This window comes from Marmota marmota, unplaced genomic scaffold (genome assembly GCF_001458135.2).
Source record: "Marmota marmota marmota unplaced genomic scaffold, marMar, whole genome shotgun sequence".
NCBI lineage: Eukaryota > Metazoa > Chordata > Mammalia > Rodentia > Sciuridae > Marmota > Marmota marmota.
The window spans coordinates 18,045,007-18,059,745 of record NW_025999880.1 but is presented as its reverse complement, the minus strand read 5'-3'; the positions used below and the strand labels follow the sequence as shown (position 1 = coordinate 18,059,745).

The window sequence follows — 14,739 nt, the reverse complement described above, 5'->3', positions numbered from 1 at the left end:
CCGTTCAACCACACACACACACAATTTTCACACAAAGAGTGGATATCTACTTGGTAAGAATGTCCTTTTCATTTCTTCATTTGGCAAACATTTATTGTGTACTTCACTGTACCAGACAACCACAATGATGATGAATAAAGCATGGTCTATGCCTCCAAGGATCCTACAGTCTAGTAAAAGACTTAAAGGCAGCTGAGAAACTTCTAAAGTGTATTAAAAGTCTTTAGCACAGAAGGATGGTGAGTTACATTCCAGACAGTAGGAACAGCAAGAGAGAGAAGCGATTGACACTGACGGTTGTGTGCATAATGTTAGTGGAGGTTCATTACTAGTGAAAAGAGAGAACTTCAAGTAGATAATCTTTTAGAAACTTTTCAGTCCTGACATTCTGTGACACTTTTGTCTGCTTCCACCGAGGACAAGTCACTTTTCTTTGGCCAATGCTGTTATTTTCTGGTGGTTTCGTCAGCTCCAATATGCACTTTACGTACTTAAGTTCTGCTCTCTCCTACTGTGAATGTAGTTGTTTACCCAAATCTCTCAAGGCTGGCAATTATTAACGGCAAGTTTTAGATGCCCAGGTTTTAAAAATATGAATAGTGAAGGTGCATCCTGGGTTCTGTTATTCTGTTAGGTCAGAAATACCATCTGATCAGAAAGCATTCTAGTTGCTCTTTTTCCATTCATGGAAGCCTGTGTTTTGTAGTTTTTAGCTGCTAGAAAGCTCCTTCACCATCGCTTCCTATTTGGAACCTGCATCTGTTTAACCTTACTCCTATGACTAAGTGGTCAAAAATTTGATTTCCTGTCAGTACAAATTGTGGCTCTTCTACTTGGTAGTTGTGTGACATTGGACAAGCTTATGCAATCCCCTCTATATCTTGGTTTCCCCATTTATAGAATGGAAATACCAATTCTGTGGATGCTTGTGAAGATTAATAAGCTGATAGTTGGTAAAATACCAAGTTCAGTCCCTAGCATATACTTAAGCCTTCTGTATTGACTCATCTATATGAACTAAGTTAACAATTAACTAACAATCATATTGTTGTGTTCCTATTTCTCAGCTTTATAAAAAGGCTCTATTTGATATTGCAGGGTAAAAGATAAATGTTTATCATCACTTAGAATTGGGTTCTGGCCTTTAAAGGAACCTGAGGCTTAGATGGGTTATTTATTAGCTTTGTAAGCTGACCTTCAAATTACTGCTCTAGTTTATATTGTTCATTAAATGCTCAACTTGCCTCCTCTATAACTGTCTTTCCTCGCCCTGAAACCCCAGGGTTTGGCCACAAAAGATTTTAATATTAAGAGGACATAATTCCATTCCCCACATGTGTGGATTAATGATAAGAAGGTGCACAGGGTATAATATTCTTATCCTGAACAGAAGTAAAGCTCTGGGATAACTACTTCTCACTTGTGAAGCACAAAAGATACTGTGTTGAAGCCACGTATAAAACTTTACCAAAAAATACCAGTTTAGGTGCCAGGACATCAGAGTCCAAGGCTCTTCATTGCCACTAAGATGGTGTGGCCTCTAATCCTGTGCACTCCTTTACTTCATGCCTTGCAGAACTGAATTAGAGGTGACTAAAATGCTAGCATCATTCCTGGCATACAGAACCGCCCCCAAAATGGTAGGTATTATGTAGTGTTACCCTGAAAATCTAACACATTGGGATAATGAAAATGGATACGTCTGGCAGTGATAAGGACAACGACATATTAATACCTGTAGTCCAAAGAAGAACGCGGAAATAGAGTCTCATGGGGCAAAGACTACATTCCCCGCCGGGCTTTGCGGCTTGGCGGGTTAACTAGAACGGCATCCGCCGCCACCGCGCGCCTTTCCGTGGAAGCCCCGGATGCACATGCCCTCTCCGGCAATGGGTGTGGTCTCGCGTTGGCTCTGAGACCTGGGGCCGTCTTATTGGCTGTAGGCTTTCCAGCTGGATTGGACACGAAGGAAGGGGTGGTGGCCAAGGCTCGTGGCGCGGCGGTGTCAGCCAATGGGAAGCGTGGCTGGGCTTTAGCGCGAAGCGGGAATGCTGCGACTGTGTGGATTTGGCGCGAGCTGACTTTTCTACTGCTGGTGTGTAGTTTGTGTGGAGCTTGTGGTAGAGAGTCCCTGAGGCCGTGTGAGACGTGAGAAGGAACCTGCACTGAGGTGACGTATCCCTGAGGGGTGGAAAGGAGAGGATTTCCCGGTGATGCCTGGGGTCTGGGAGCCAGCGGGTTGGAAGAGGGCTGCGGGCTCCCACGAGGCCCCAGGTAAAGTTGAGGAGATCTGAGATCGCAGCAAGTCTGAGGTCGGCGTCCCTAGGAAGAGGGATGTGGGCCCTCGGAATGGTGGAAAGGTTCTGGCAGTGCTGCGTGATGTAAGGAACTGAAAACTGTAGAAAGGAAATGTTCCAGAATTGAGGACTGTGTGGAGTTAGGACTACCGAGTCCAAGAGCGGACTGAAGACCGAGCTGTGCTGTCAGGGCACAGGACTGTCAGGGTGGCGGTTATGGGCTCAGATGAAGATGCCCCGCATGCCTGGAGTAAGGAGATTAGAAGTACTGTAAATGAAAATAAACTTATTGGGTCGCTCTAGCGAATAAGAAAGTGGGCTGGTGCCAGAATGCTTGGGATTAGTTAATCCCTGTTTTCCTGAGATTTGGGGCCTCTGTGCATCTCAGTTGTCCCATTTGTTAGATGGGGATAATAATTGTACCTACCTCTTAGGTAGTTGTAAAACTTAAATGAGTTAATATGAGAAAATGCTTATAACAACCTTTTACACATACTAGGTAGGCAACACTGTTAGCTGTTATTGCATAGATTTGAGTGTGAAGCAGAATGCTAAAATATTATAACATAATTTACTTATGAAATGAATGTTGATCATAGGTATAAATAAATTCCATGTTAGTTATTTTCTATTCTCTTTAACACATTTACAGGCTGCTCTGTTCTTTTTTGAATCCTGCTGTGTTGCCATCATGCCTCAAACCAGATCCCAGGCACAGGCTACAATCAATTTTCCCAAAAAGAAGCTATCTCGGGCTTTGAACAAAACCAAAACCTCTAGTGACACTAAACTACAACCAACAAATGTCCAGGCTATACCCTCTTCTGGTGTAAAGAGTCTGCCTCTCAGCCCTAGAAAACGTCTAGGTAAGCTTTCCTTTGTATGAGTACAGCTTTTTGACCAGTAGCTCTCAACCTTTCTTTTCTCGGTGATAAGATGCCTGTCCTTCAAAAGACTTTCCTAAGTTCAGTTCAGTCTGCTCTATAAATTTTATTTATTTTCAGAATAAAATAAAGATTTGGTGCAAGCAAAATGGTTACTAAGTGCTTACTGAACTTCAGAGTTAAGCCACTTATTGAGATCACTTTCTGAACTACTTAATAGATCTGGTCTTCAGTTACCTAATACTGAACTTAGTTCTGTCATTGTTTTCAATTTTGTTGCAGTTATATGATATTATGAAATTTGCCTTCATATTGTGAAATCAAGAGAAACAAATGGGTCATGTTCTTAATATTTTCAGACCTTTTCTTATTTTAGAACATTGATTGGCACCCAGGACCTGTCACATACTTGGCAAGTGCACCATAAGCCCCAGAGCATTTGTTTTTAATGGGGTGTGATTAGGTTATCAGAGCTTGGTGCAATTGGCATAATAAGTAAAAGCCAGGGGTGCTGCGAAGCATCCCATAATACACATGACGTTCTCTCCACAACAAATGAGTCTTTGGTCCAAGATGTCAATGATGCCAAGGTTGAGAAATCCTCTTTTTTAGAACAGTTTTAGAATTTTACTGCATTAGAACTCATTTGATTTCTATGAAATAATACGATTCAGCGACGCCATCTTGTGGCCAGTATTAGCTTCTAGGTGAGAAGGATGTTTATTTTGTGGTTTCTCCTCTCTTTTCACTATCTACTGCTGTGAGTGACCATGTTTTGATTTTAATGTTTCAGGTGATGACAACCTATGCAATACTCCCCATTTATCTCCCTGTTCTCCACCAAAGCAAGGCAAGAAAGAGAATAGCCCCCCTCGTTCACATACACCTAAGGGACGGAGATTGGTATTTGACAATCAGCTGACAGTTAAGTCTCCTAGCAAAAGAGAACAAGCCAGAATTCATCAAAATAAAATACTTCCCTCAGTTCAAAAAGATCAGGAGATCATAACAAATTCTGAACAGAAATGTCCAATGGAGAAAGACTCTGCACGTTTGAGATTATTCAAGCAAGAAGGTGCGTTCTTACATGGCAGCTGTTAGTGCAGCTGTTATAAACAAAGCTGATGACTTCAGATGAAGCTCAGTGAGTTTTTTTCAGTCACCTTCTGTTGTGTCTAGTTGTCCTTTTTATGTCTGATGTAGGTACTTGCTACCGACAAGCAAAGGTTGTCCTGAATACAGCTGTCCCAGATCGGCTGCCTGCCAGAGAAAAGGAAATGGATGTTATCAGGAATTTCCTGAGGGAACACATCTGTGGGAAAAAAGCTGGAAGTCTGTACCTTTCTGGTGCTCCTGGAACTGGAAAAACTGCCTGTTTAAGCCGAATTCTGCAAGACCTCAAGGTACATTGAGAATCTGAATGTTGATGCTCTTGCTAAAATGATACTTGGGATTTTTGTTGTTGTTGTTGTTGGTGGTGGTGGTGGTGGTGGTGGTGATGGTGGTTGTAGATGGATACAATACCTTTATTTATTTATTTATTTATGTTTTTTAGGGTGCTGGGGTTGTGGCTCAGCGGTAGAGCGCTCACTTAGCACACGGGGCCCTTTCAATCCTCAGCACCACATAAAAATAAATAATATAAAGGTATTATGTTCAACTACAACTAAAATATATATATATTAAAAAATTTTTTTTTAGTTGTCAATGGACCTTTATTTTATTTATTTTTATGTGGTACTGTGGATCAAACCCAGTGCCTCACACATGCTAGATAAGCGCTCTACCACTGAGCCACAACCCCAGCCCGATACTTGGTTATTAAGGGTTCAGGAAGACAAACATTTAGGAGATTGAAAATAATAAGACCTTTTTGTTTCATTGTCTAAATCTTTCCACATGAAAGTAGAACTTCCTCTCTTATATACTATTATCTCTCAAAGATAGTTCAAATTTCATCAAATCTTTATCTGAAGCCAAAATAACTGCCAAGTTTTTTATTTTTGTTTGTTTTTTTTCTAGAAGGAAGTAAAAGGCTTTAAAACTATCATGCTGAATTGCATGTCCTTGAGGAAAGCCCAGGCTGTATTCCCAGCTATTGCTCAGGAGATTTGTCAAGAAGAAGTATCCAGGCTAGCTGGGAAGGACATGATGAAGAAACTGGAAAAACATATGACTACAGAGAAGGGCCCCATGATGTAAGTATTTCTCTGCTACATATTGCTCAGTGAAAATCTGCAAGGTCTATTGCTTACCAAAAGAATATTCACAATGTTTGCTCTATAAAAAGAGGTAGTTACATAAACCTAAAAAGAAAAGTACACTTTCTAATTTTTTAAATTGGAAAAAATGTTTTTAAAACTAATTGCTTGAAAACACTGGGATGTTGGAGGTTTCGTTCTAAGAGTGACTAGAGATTTACATAAATTACAGTCTTCAAACTTGTCTCAACTTTACAAATGTGACATAAAATTAGTCCAAATCAAACAGATTGAAGGTTTAAGAAAGTAACTATGGATGCTAATTGTTTTTCTTTCTATATAGTGTGTTGGTGTTGGACGAGATGGATCAACTGGACACCAAAGGGCAGGATGTATTATACACACTGTTTGAATGGCCATGGCTGAGCAATTCTCGATTAGTGCTTATTGGTTAGTTCTTAGTTGTTAATGTTACATGGTGGTTCTGAAACTTTTGGGTTTTTGTTTGTTTGTTTGTTTGTTTCCAATACTGGAGATTGACTCAAGGATGCTTTACTACTGAGCTATATCCCCAGCCCTTATAATTTTTTATTTTGAGGCAGGTTCTGTTGCTTATGGCCTGGCTAAATTGCTGAGACTGGCCTCAAACTTGTTGTCTTCCTATCTTAGCTTCATTCACTTTGGACTAGGCATGTAGCTTAGTGGTAGAGTACTTGCCTAGCAGGTGTGAGGCCCTGGGTTCAATACCTATATTGCAAAATAAATAAATAAATCTGTCCAGCTTTTGCTAGTAATTTTAATCTAAGGTAAATTACTTTTAAGTCTGAATAAAAATGACTTAGGAGCTGGTGCTATGATGGCATATGTAGTCTCAGGTACTCAGGAGGCTGAGGCAGGAGGATCAAAAGTTCAGGGACAATTGGGTAACATGGCAATACCCTTTCTGTTATAAACAAATAAAAATGACCTAGGGGCTGGAGGTTAGCTCAGAGGTAGAGTGTGTGCTTAACATGCACAAGGGCCTGGGTTCAAACCCTAGCACACCCATCCCCACCTATTAATAAGACATAAAACTTTATTTTTAGAAACAATAGATTTTTAAAATTTATTTGGTCCTGCTTATCAGTGAATAATTCTGACCCTACTTTGAAAAGACCATTCTATACTAACTATCTATCTATCTATCTATCTATATCCTATCTAATAGGTATATTTTACCTTTGGAATGGGGAGGAAGGCAGGTGGGAAGCAACAATTGAATGCTAGATTATAAGTGGAAGTGTTTACCTTTCAGAGGTTTCGTTTTTCTTTTCAGATGATTTGACTGATGATGCTTCTTATCTCCTCCTCAGGTATTGCTAATACCCTGGATCTCACAGACAGAATTCTGCCAAGGCTGGAAGCTAGAGAAAAATGTAAGCCACAGCTATTGAACTTCCCACCTTATACCAGAAACCAGATAGCCACAATCTTACAGGATCGACTTAATCAAGTGAGTGCCAACCCTTATGCCAAATTTTGTTCCTCAGATGACCTTTGTTGAGGAAACCTAACTGTAGTTCTAAATTATTTTGCTTTGATTGCTTTACTAATGGTATGGGGCAAACCTATGGACCCATAGTGGGAATATTTTTGTGTGAATTTCCGTTTATAGCTCCATTTATTGGATCTTCAGTGTTGGAATAAAAGAAGTGAAATAATTCACTCAAATGCTTTTTATTTTCTTCTGGAACTCCCTAGTTCCTGTTGAACCCAGGGGCGCTTAGCCACTCAGCCACATCCCCAGCCCTTTTTATTATTTATTTAGAAACAGGGTCTCTCTGAGTTACTTAGGGTCTTGCTAAATTGCTGAGGCTAGCTTTTTTTAAATCTCTTAATACACTTTTTTTTTTTTTTTTAAGTTGTCAACAGATATTTATTTATATATGGTGCTGAGAATTGAACCCAGGGCCTCACACCTGCTAGTCTAGCACCCGACCACTGAGCCACAACCTTAGCCCTGAGGCTGGCTTTGAAATCTCAATCCTCCTGTCTCAGCCTCCTGAGTAGCTGGGATTACAGGCGTGCATGCCACCATGCCCAGCCACTCAAATGCTTCTTTAATGACCTTTATAAATAGGGCCTATGAAAAATTTTCTTCTGAAAGTGACTAAATAGTTTTGTGGGGTTGTTGTGTTTTTTTTTGTTTGTTTGTTTTTTGTTTTTTTTTTTTGTTTTTTTTTGCCAATTTATGTTCTGATTAAATTGCTTTTTGGTTTTCCTCATTCATGAACCTTTGCCATATTCCTATAAAAATTCTTAAATATGTGAAGACTGAAATATCTTCATTTATTTACAAATAGAAAAGACATCTCCTAATGGGTAGGAGGGTAGGAGACCAATCAGGTTTGGTCTTAATTGTGAAAATATTTACATCTAGAACCTAAACTGCAGAGAGATTCAAATTGTCTTCTATGTCTTGTCTAAAGGTGTCTGGAGATCAGGTTCTGGACAATGCTGCAATTCAGTTCTGTGCCCGCAAAGTCTCCGCTGTTTCAGGAGATGTTCGAAAAGCGCTAGATGTTTGCAGGTGAGTTATGGCACTGTAGGCTGCTTTTATTTAAAGAAATCTAGAAATGGCTGTTAATTGTCTCATGTAACTCAAGTGAATGTGGCTTAAGAGGCTCCATTCTGCTACTTTCTATACTCAGAAAAGAGGACTTGTTTCTCAGTGGGGAGCTCTGGATTTCCACCGTGTTAATGTCTGAAACATTATCAGTCCATTACCTACAGAGGGAGAAACAAATGAGATGTTGCTGGCACTCCCTGTGGTGATTATAGATTGGTTAATTACATTTGTATTAAAAAAGACTCCAGTTTACTTTTCCATTAGCTGGTTTCAAGCAGGTTTATTTTATGGACCTGAACCATCTTTGCCTTTAGACTTTCTTCCTCTTCTTTCCTTTTGTAGGCACCCTTTCTTCCCTCCAGTTGGTAGTCCCCCACAGTATTCCAGACCTTTCTCCTTTCCCATCCCCCTCCCTCTCCTGCTGGGGAAAGTCTCTGTGCTGACTGATGAAATTTCTTCCCTCCCAGTAGGGACACTGGGTCCATTAAAATGATACTTGCTGTGCTGGCCCTCTGGTCCAACCTCCCCCTACTGCCTTGCAGAAGATCCAGGTCTGGTTTATGGCTTCCTGTGGGCAAAGCACTTTGGAGAGAGCAGTGGGAGAGTAAGCTCTTCCTATTGCTAGATTGCATGATCCTGAATTTAAAAGTTTCCCTAGTCAGCAAACTACTTGAGTGAAGACTATAGCTATGAACAACATTCATGTAGGCTGGCATGATTTAGCCTTTACATATCCTATGTATGTATAACTCATGACTCCCCTTTTAGGTCTGCTGTGTATGGATGGTGCTTGTTTTCTTAGTCACCCACACTAATATCTTCTCTTCTACCAATGACATTTTTCCTCCTCCAAAATGTTATTGGCTCAATGTATGATGACCTACTTGGCATCTAAAAGAGGAACCATGTAGTGTGTTGAAATTTCTCAAATCCCTGGTCCATGAATTATTTCAAGGCAATTAAATCCCCTTTAGCTGAGACATAACCTAGTTTTGTTTGGGGGCTTTAAATTTTTAAAACATGTTTTTAGTTAATGTGCCTGCTTTTGAGCTTGGTGGTTGGTGTGGTATTTAGTTTGGCTCTGATGAAATTAATTTTAGAAAAAAATTTTTTATAGGAGAGCTATTGAAATTGTAGAGTCGGATGTCAAAAGCCAGACTATCCTCAAACCACTGTCTGAGTGTAAGTAGTTTATCTCCTTTTTGTCTTATTTTATAATTGGAAGCTTAACTTTGCTGAGGAAAGAGGTATAAAGATAAAATGAATGTAGTTAAATATACACTCACCCATTCCTGTATGTGTGTGTTTAGTCAGTTTCATTTATTTTACTTTAATCTTGCCTGCCAATACCATAGTCTATGAATTACTGGAAATGAACTCCCCAGGGTGTTATATAAATGGCTAGGATAGAGTCAATTTTCTTTCCAGGATCTAGGAATGAAAACTGTCAACAATAAGCTTCTTTGTGGATGCTTAAGTTGAGTGCAAGGAGGTGAAAACAAAGTCTGATAAATAAGAGAGGTAAAAAATTGTGAGTTCATCTTGGGATATCTTAAGCCTTTAAACAAGTCTAGGAGGGTAGAGGTTCAAAGATCATATTGCTACAATAAACAGAAGGCTATCACAAATGGCAAAATTAACTTTCTTTCCCCTCAGCTTTGTTCTTTTAGATGTGGCAGATGTAAAATGGCCATGAACTACATATCTTATTGGTGTTTAATATTCAATGTTAATCTTTAAAAACAAGACAGTTTGACTTGGCTGTTTCTTCCTTCATTTCTGCACTGGTTTGGAGTTATTAAAGTTGTTTCTATCACTATAGTTCTGCATAAAATCTTTCTCTTTCATCAACTTGTTAAAATAAATAACTTAGAAAAGAAAATAACTTAAAATATTTCAGAAGTAGACAAATTTGTGTTTAGACTGAGGATAGGCAATATATGCCAATGTGTATATAAACTTAGATACTGGTTTCCTGATTCTCTTCACCTCCTCCCTCCGCCACCTTTTTGCCGTACCAGTAACATTTCGGCTTGTCAGTGAGCACCACTGGCACAAACATTGTTGAATGAAGTTGTAAGGTCTAGACTAGCCTAATTCCTATCATGACCTTTTTTTTTTTTTAGTTGTTAAAGGACCTTTGTTTTATTTATATATAGTGCTGAGAAGATTGAACCCAGTGCCTCACACATGCTAGGCAAGTGCTCTACCACTGAGCTACAACCCCAGCCCCCTCTTTTGCCTTGATATGGGTGGGGTTAACTTTATGGTTCCAGAAAGCTATAGGAACATTGAGTTCAGCTAAGTAAAAGAGGGAACTTTCTAATATATAGAAACAACTTCTTTGAAATATAGTGGGTTCTGCAGCAATGAAGATATTCAAACAAAAGCTGGATAGGTGACCACATGTTGGGATTGTTTTAGAGCAGACTCGGCCATTGGGTAAAGGGTAAGAATAGACCTCTGAATTCCTTTCAATTTTAAGATTCTGTTACTTGATCTGTGAGCTCTGGTTTCTCCATTAGTCCTCTGCAGCATCCCGTTTGGTAATGAAATAGAAGCGAATTGTGTGGGGCAATTGCAAATGGTCTCAGGAAGTAACTTCAGGCAAAGGTTGTTACAGAGCAAATCCCTCCTCTGTCTTACAAGTCATGCATCTCCAAACAATAAGCCCATAGTGCTGTGCAGCTTGTTGGCAGTTTCCCAACCTCTGACTTTTGAGAGGGTGCTATCTGCTAGGATATCCAATGACATTTTCTCAAGTGTTACTCTCCTGCATTATCAGCTTGGGCAAGTGAACCAAACCTCAAAGGTCATTTCGGAGGCCCATCTGGATGACCGATATGGGATTGACTTTATTGTCCACACTTATCTACTCATTTGGTTCAAAATATTAGGTAATTTTTCCAACTATTTTCTTTTTTACGTTCTTAATAGCTGGGCATAGTTATCATTTTTTTCTTTGAGGTTCTATTCTTTACCTCTGAGGCATTAAGAATTTCCAAGGCAGAAAACCATAGCCCTCTGTCTGGTCCTTACTCTATTATGAGGTAGATTTTGTCTCTCCAACATTGAATTACATTCTGTAGGACTGAATATCACTTAAATAACTCTACTTCCCAAGTCTTCCCACATTTATTTGTCATCTTTCTGAAGATATTGTCTTTTATCCTTTGGCTTCTAGTTAGAGTTGGAAACTTTGCTTTGCCATCATGTGACTGGCATGGGTTTCCTTTAGCTAAAACATTATTTACTTTGTAGGTAAATCATCCTCTGAGTCTCTGGTTCCCAAGCGTGTTGGTCTTACTCACATATCCCAAGTTATTTCAGAAGTTGATGGTAACAGGATGACTTTGGGTCGAGAAGGAGCACAGGATTCCTTCCCTCTCCAACAGAAGATCTTGGTCTGCTCTTTGCTGCTTTTGACCAGGCAGTTGAAAATCAAAGAAGTCACTCTGGGGAAGGTAAGTTGGGAATCTCAGCAAAAGAAGCTGAGGTAGAGATGAGAATCTGCTTTGCAGCACAGGTATTTTCCAAAGGCTTATCATGTTCCAACTGGTATGAATTAAGTGTTTTAACAGTAAGAATTAATATTGGTACTGTATAAAAGGCAACTGACTCAATTTCCCTTGGGATGTGCTTAAGCTTTAACCATTAATCACTACCCTATCCTCCCTGATATTTCTTCATCTCTCTACGAAGTTATTTAAAGTCCTCTTCCTACATTACAGTATAGGGTTTTGGGAATATCTACTGAATGCTTATTCAAGGATGGTGACTTTTAAGTAACAATTCTCCCTCTTTTTCCTCCCAGTTATATGAAGCCTACAGTAACGTCTGTCGTAAACAGCAGATGGCAGCTGTGGACCAGTCAGAGTGTTTGTCACTTTCAGGGCTCTTAGAATCCAGGGGAATTTTAGGATTAAAGAAAAACAAGGAAACCCGATTTACAAAGGTTATGACCAACTGCTTCTTTGTGACAGTGCTTTTAATTGTACTGTTTACATGGCAATTTAATTAGATTAAGCAATTTTTCTTTTTTTTTTTTTTTTAATATTTATTTTTTTTTAGTTCTCGGCGGACACAACATCTTTGTTTGTATGTGGTGCTGAGGATCGAACCCGGGCCACACGCATGCCAGGCGAGCGCGCTACCGCTTGAGCCACATCTCCAGCTCCTAAGCAATTTTTTTAAAGTTAAGATTTAAGGTGTTTGAGAATAGGAGTGTGATATGAATGAGATTCCCCCCCAACCTCCCAGGCCATTGTAAAAAGCAGTATTTAAAATTGCTTGCCTCTATCGAGAGAAGTTTAATATGGTAGAAGTTAGTGTGGTAGCAACTTGGCTTTTACGAGTTCTTCACCATGCAAAATCCTTTTCTCATTTCAGGTGTCTTTGAAGATTGATGAGAAGGAAATAGAGCATGCTCTGAAAGACAGAGCTTTAATTGGAAATATCTTAGCTACTGGATTGTCTTAAATTCTTCTCTCACATCCACCCAAAAGTATTCAGCTGGCATTTAGAGAGCTATGGAGTCTTCATTTTAGTACTTTATACATTTGCTCCAAAACCAAATATGACTTTTTTTTACTCAACAGCAAGGAATTTTAATCTATAGATTCATGAATATTAGCACAGAATAATATCTATGGGTCTTATTTTTAAACATAAATGAATAAGTAAACCCTTTTTAAATTAAATTAACTGCCTCTCCCACTTGTGTGTCTCTAACCAGCATGTTTGCAAGTATACAGAATTATATTGTGGAATGTGTAAATCTTTACCTCTAAGTTTCCTCAAACATTGGTATATTTTCTTAAGAACTCGGAGGTTAGGGTAAGAAGAATGAAAAAGAATGAGGAAAAAAAAAGTCTACATGGAGATTTGAAGGACATTTCATTTCTTTATGGAGAACTACTATGTTCATGGTGCTGAATTACCACATTGTGACATTTTAAAGACGGTCATCAGAGTTTTTTGGATACTCCTAACCTTGTGGGGGTAGTTAGAAGAATGTAACTTTACAGATTGTGAATATATTTATTTATTTTCAAGTTGTATTTGTCTTTTGTGTGTGTGTGTGTGTGGTGCTGAGGATTGAACCTAGGGCCTCGTGCATGCAAGGCAAGCACTCTACCAACTGAGCTATATCCCCAGCCCTGTATTTGTCTTTTTAAGCATTCATATTTTAAGAGACCCCAGGCTTTCAGAAAGCAATGTGAAAATTCCTTACCAAACATTTCCAGTCTTTGCTGCCCTCAACTCTAAGCCATTGGTTCAAGATGCTGCCACTAGGGTTGGATTTTCATCTGAACACATGTTTTTCCAGTCTTATTAGATGAATTAATCCTTATGGTTACCTAAGACTCCTCTGAGTTTGGTTTCTAGTAGCATTAAATGGCAGTTTATGACAGGAACACCAGAGGGCACCATTACAACACTACTTAAAGTGTAGGTTTGGGGCTGGGGTGGTTTTGAGGGAAGGGGTGGAAAGGTACTTAGGTTTGATTTGTTTGGAAGATTGCTTGTATTACTTGAGCAAATAAATACTTGAGATATAAACCGTGTGTGATATGAATGATCTGAGAGCCAGCACCAAGACTCTGCTTCTCCATGAGCTCTTCAGTTGCCTCCTGCTTTTCTGATAGGGCCTTGGGTTTAGGAACTTGATATGTGTATAAATGATCTGTTGGCCACTGTTTCATTCATTCTGCCCACTGTATCTTTGTAAAGTGATCTGCACTACAGCAGGTGGTATGGGATAGAAGAAAGGCAAGCAGAGAGGACTCTCTGAAATGAACACTACCCACTGGTGTGTAGCAGGGGAGAATCTGTGGACACAGGGCTGGATGTTGTTCTTACACTATATTAGAGCATTAATTCACTCAGAGGGCAATTTTGCAAATGGGGTACACAGTTCTATATTGAAAAGATTGGAAGGCATCTGGGGCTATAAGGGTTAACAAGCATAATTGCAAAGATTGTCCGAAGGCTGATGGAAAGCAGAGACTGAATGGGATTGAGAACAGATGCGAGGCTTGATTTAAATTACGTTTTATTGGATGCTGCAGCCTTAAGAGACGTGACTGCTTTACAGTTTGTTTCCACACTGTGGGCAGCTGTCTGTTCTGTGTCCACAGTAGGATCCTGCCCAGAAAGGAGCGGCCTCCCCACCTCGTTGTGTTTGAGGCTTGGCGCCTTCCTCTTAACTGTAGAGCTTGAGTCAGGAACATGGCTTGACTCGCAGTGGGGCTGCTATGTCTCCTCCCTGGCTTCCATCCAAGATCACATTTACGGATTCAAAAGGGCCAAATTTCTTTTCCCCTCTCCCTCCTTTCTCTCCTTCCCCTGGTATTTGGAAATAGGGCTTTCTGTGGACTGGTTTGTTAGTTTCCTTTCCTTCGGTTCTCCCCCCACTGTCAATTTCTAGGTCATTGCTTCTCTTAAGACTTCAGCAATTGGAACAGGGTTGGTTCTGTCAATGATGCGTGAAGCAGACTTAGAGTCCCTGCTTGGCTTCCGCTGCCCTTGTGGGAGCAAAGGCTGATATATGTTTGTCAGTAAAGTCTTAAGTGTAATTCAGACAGCCAGAGAAGAAAAGGAAGAAAACTCTTTCCTTGCTGTTTTTTCTCACTGAAGCTGAGAGCTACAGGAAGGTGGTAGGAATTTTAGTGGGATGGGATGGGCCTGTGGTTAGTAGTTTTTGCCAAGATATTAGGCTACTTCATATGGAGTAGTGGCAAAGATGC

At 39.8% G+C, this 14,739-nt stretch overlaps 1 protein-coding gene across 5 annotated transcripts; it reads left to right on the top strand.

Annotated features, from left to right (window-relative positions):
• Positions 1–1,764: 1,764 nt before the first annotated feature.
• On the top strand, positions 1,765–13,044 carry Cdc6 (cell division cycle 6). Of its 5 annotated transcripts, none has more exons than XM_048792000.1 (12): positions 1,765–2,095; positions 2,950–3,163; positions 3,975–4,256; positions 4,385–4,584; positions 5,204–5,379; positions 5,726–5,832; positions 6,735–6,874; positions 7,851–7,951; positions 9,108–9,172; positions 11,252–11,454; positions 11,805–11,945; positions 12,380–13,044. In XM_048792000.1, exons 2-12 carry the CDS (start codon positions 2,989–2,991, stop codon positions 12,467–12,469), a joined length of 1,680 nt encoding a protein of 559 aa, XP_048647957.1. In that variant the 5' UTR covers positions 1,765–2,095; positions 2,950–2,988; the 3' UTR covers positions 12,470–13,044. The 5 variants fall into 5 exon arrangements, with proteins under 5 accessions (XP_048647957.1, XP_015351254.1, XP_048647950.1 ...); XM_015495768.2 differs by having other exon boundaries at positions 1,960–2,170; XM_048791993.1 differs by having other exon boundaries at positions 1,960–2,274.
• Positions 13,045–14,739: the final 1,695 nt, after the last annotated feature.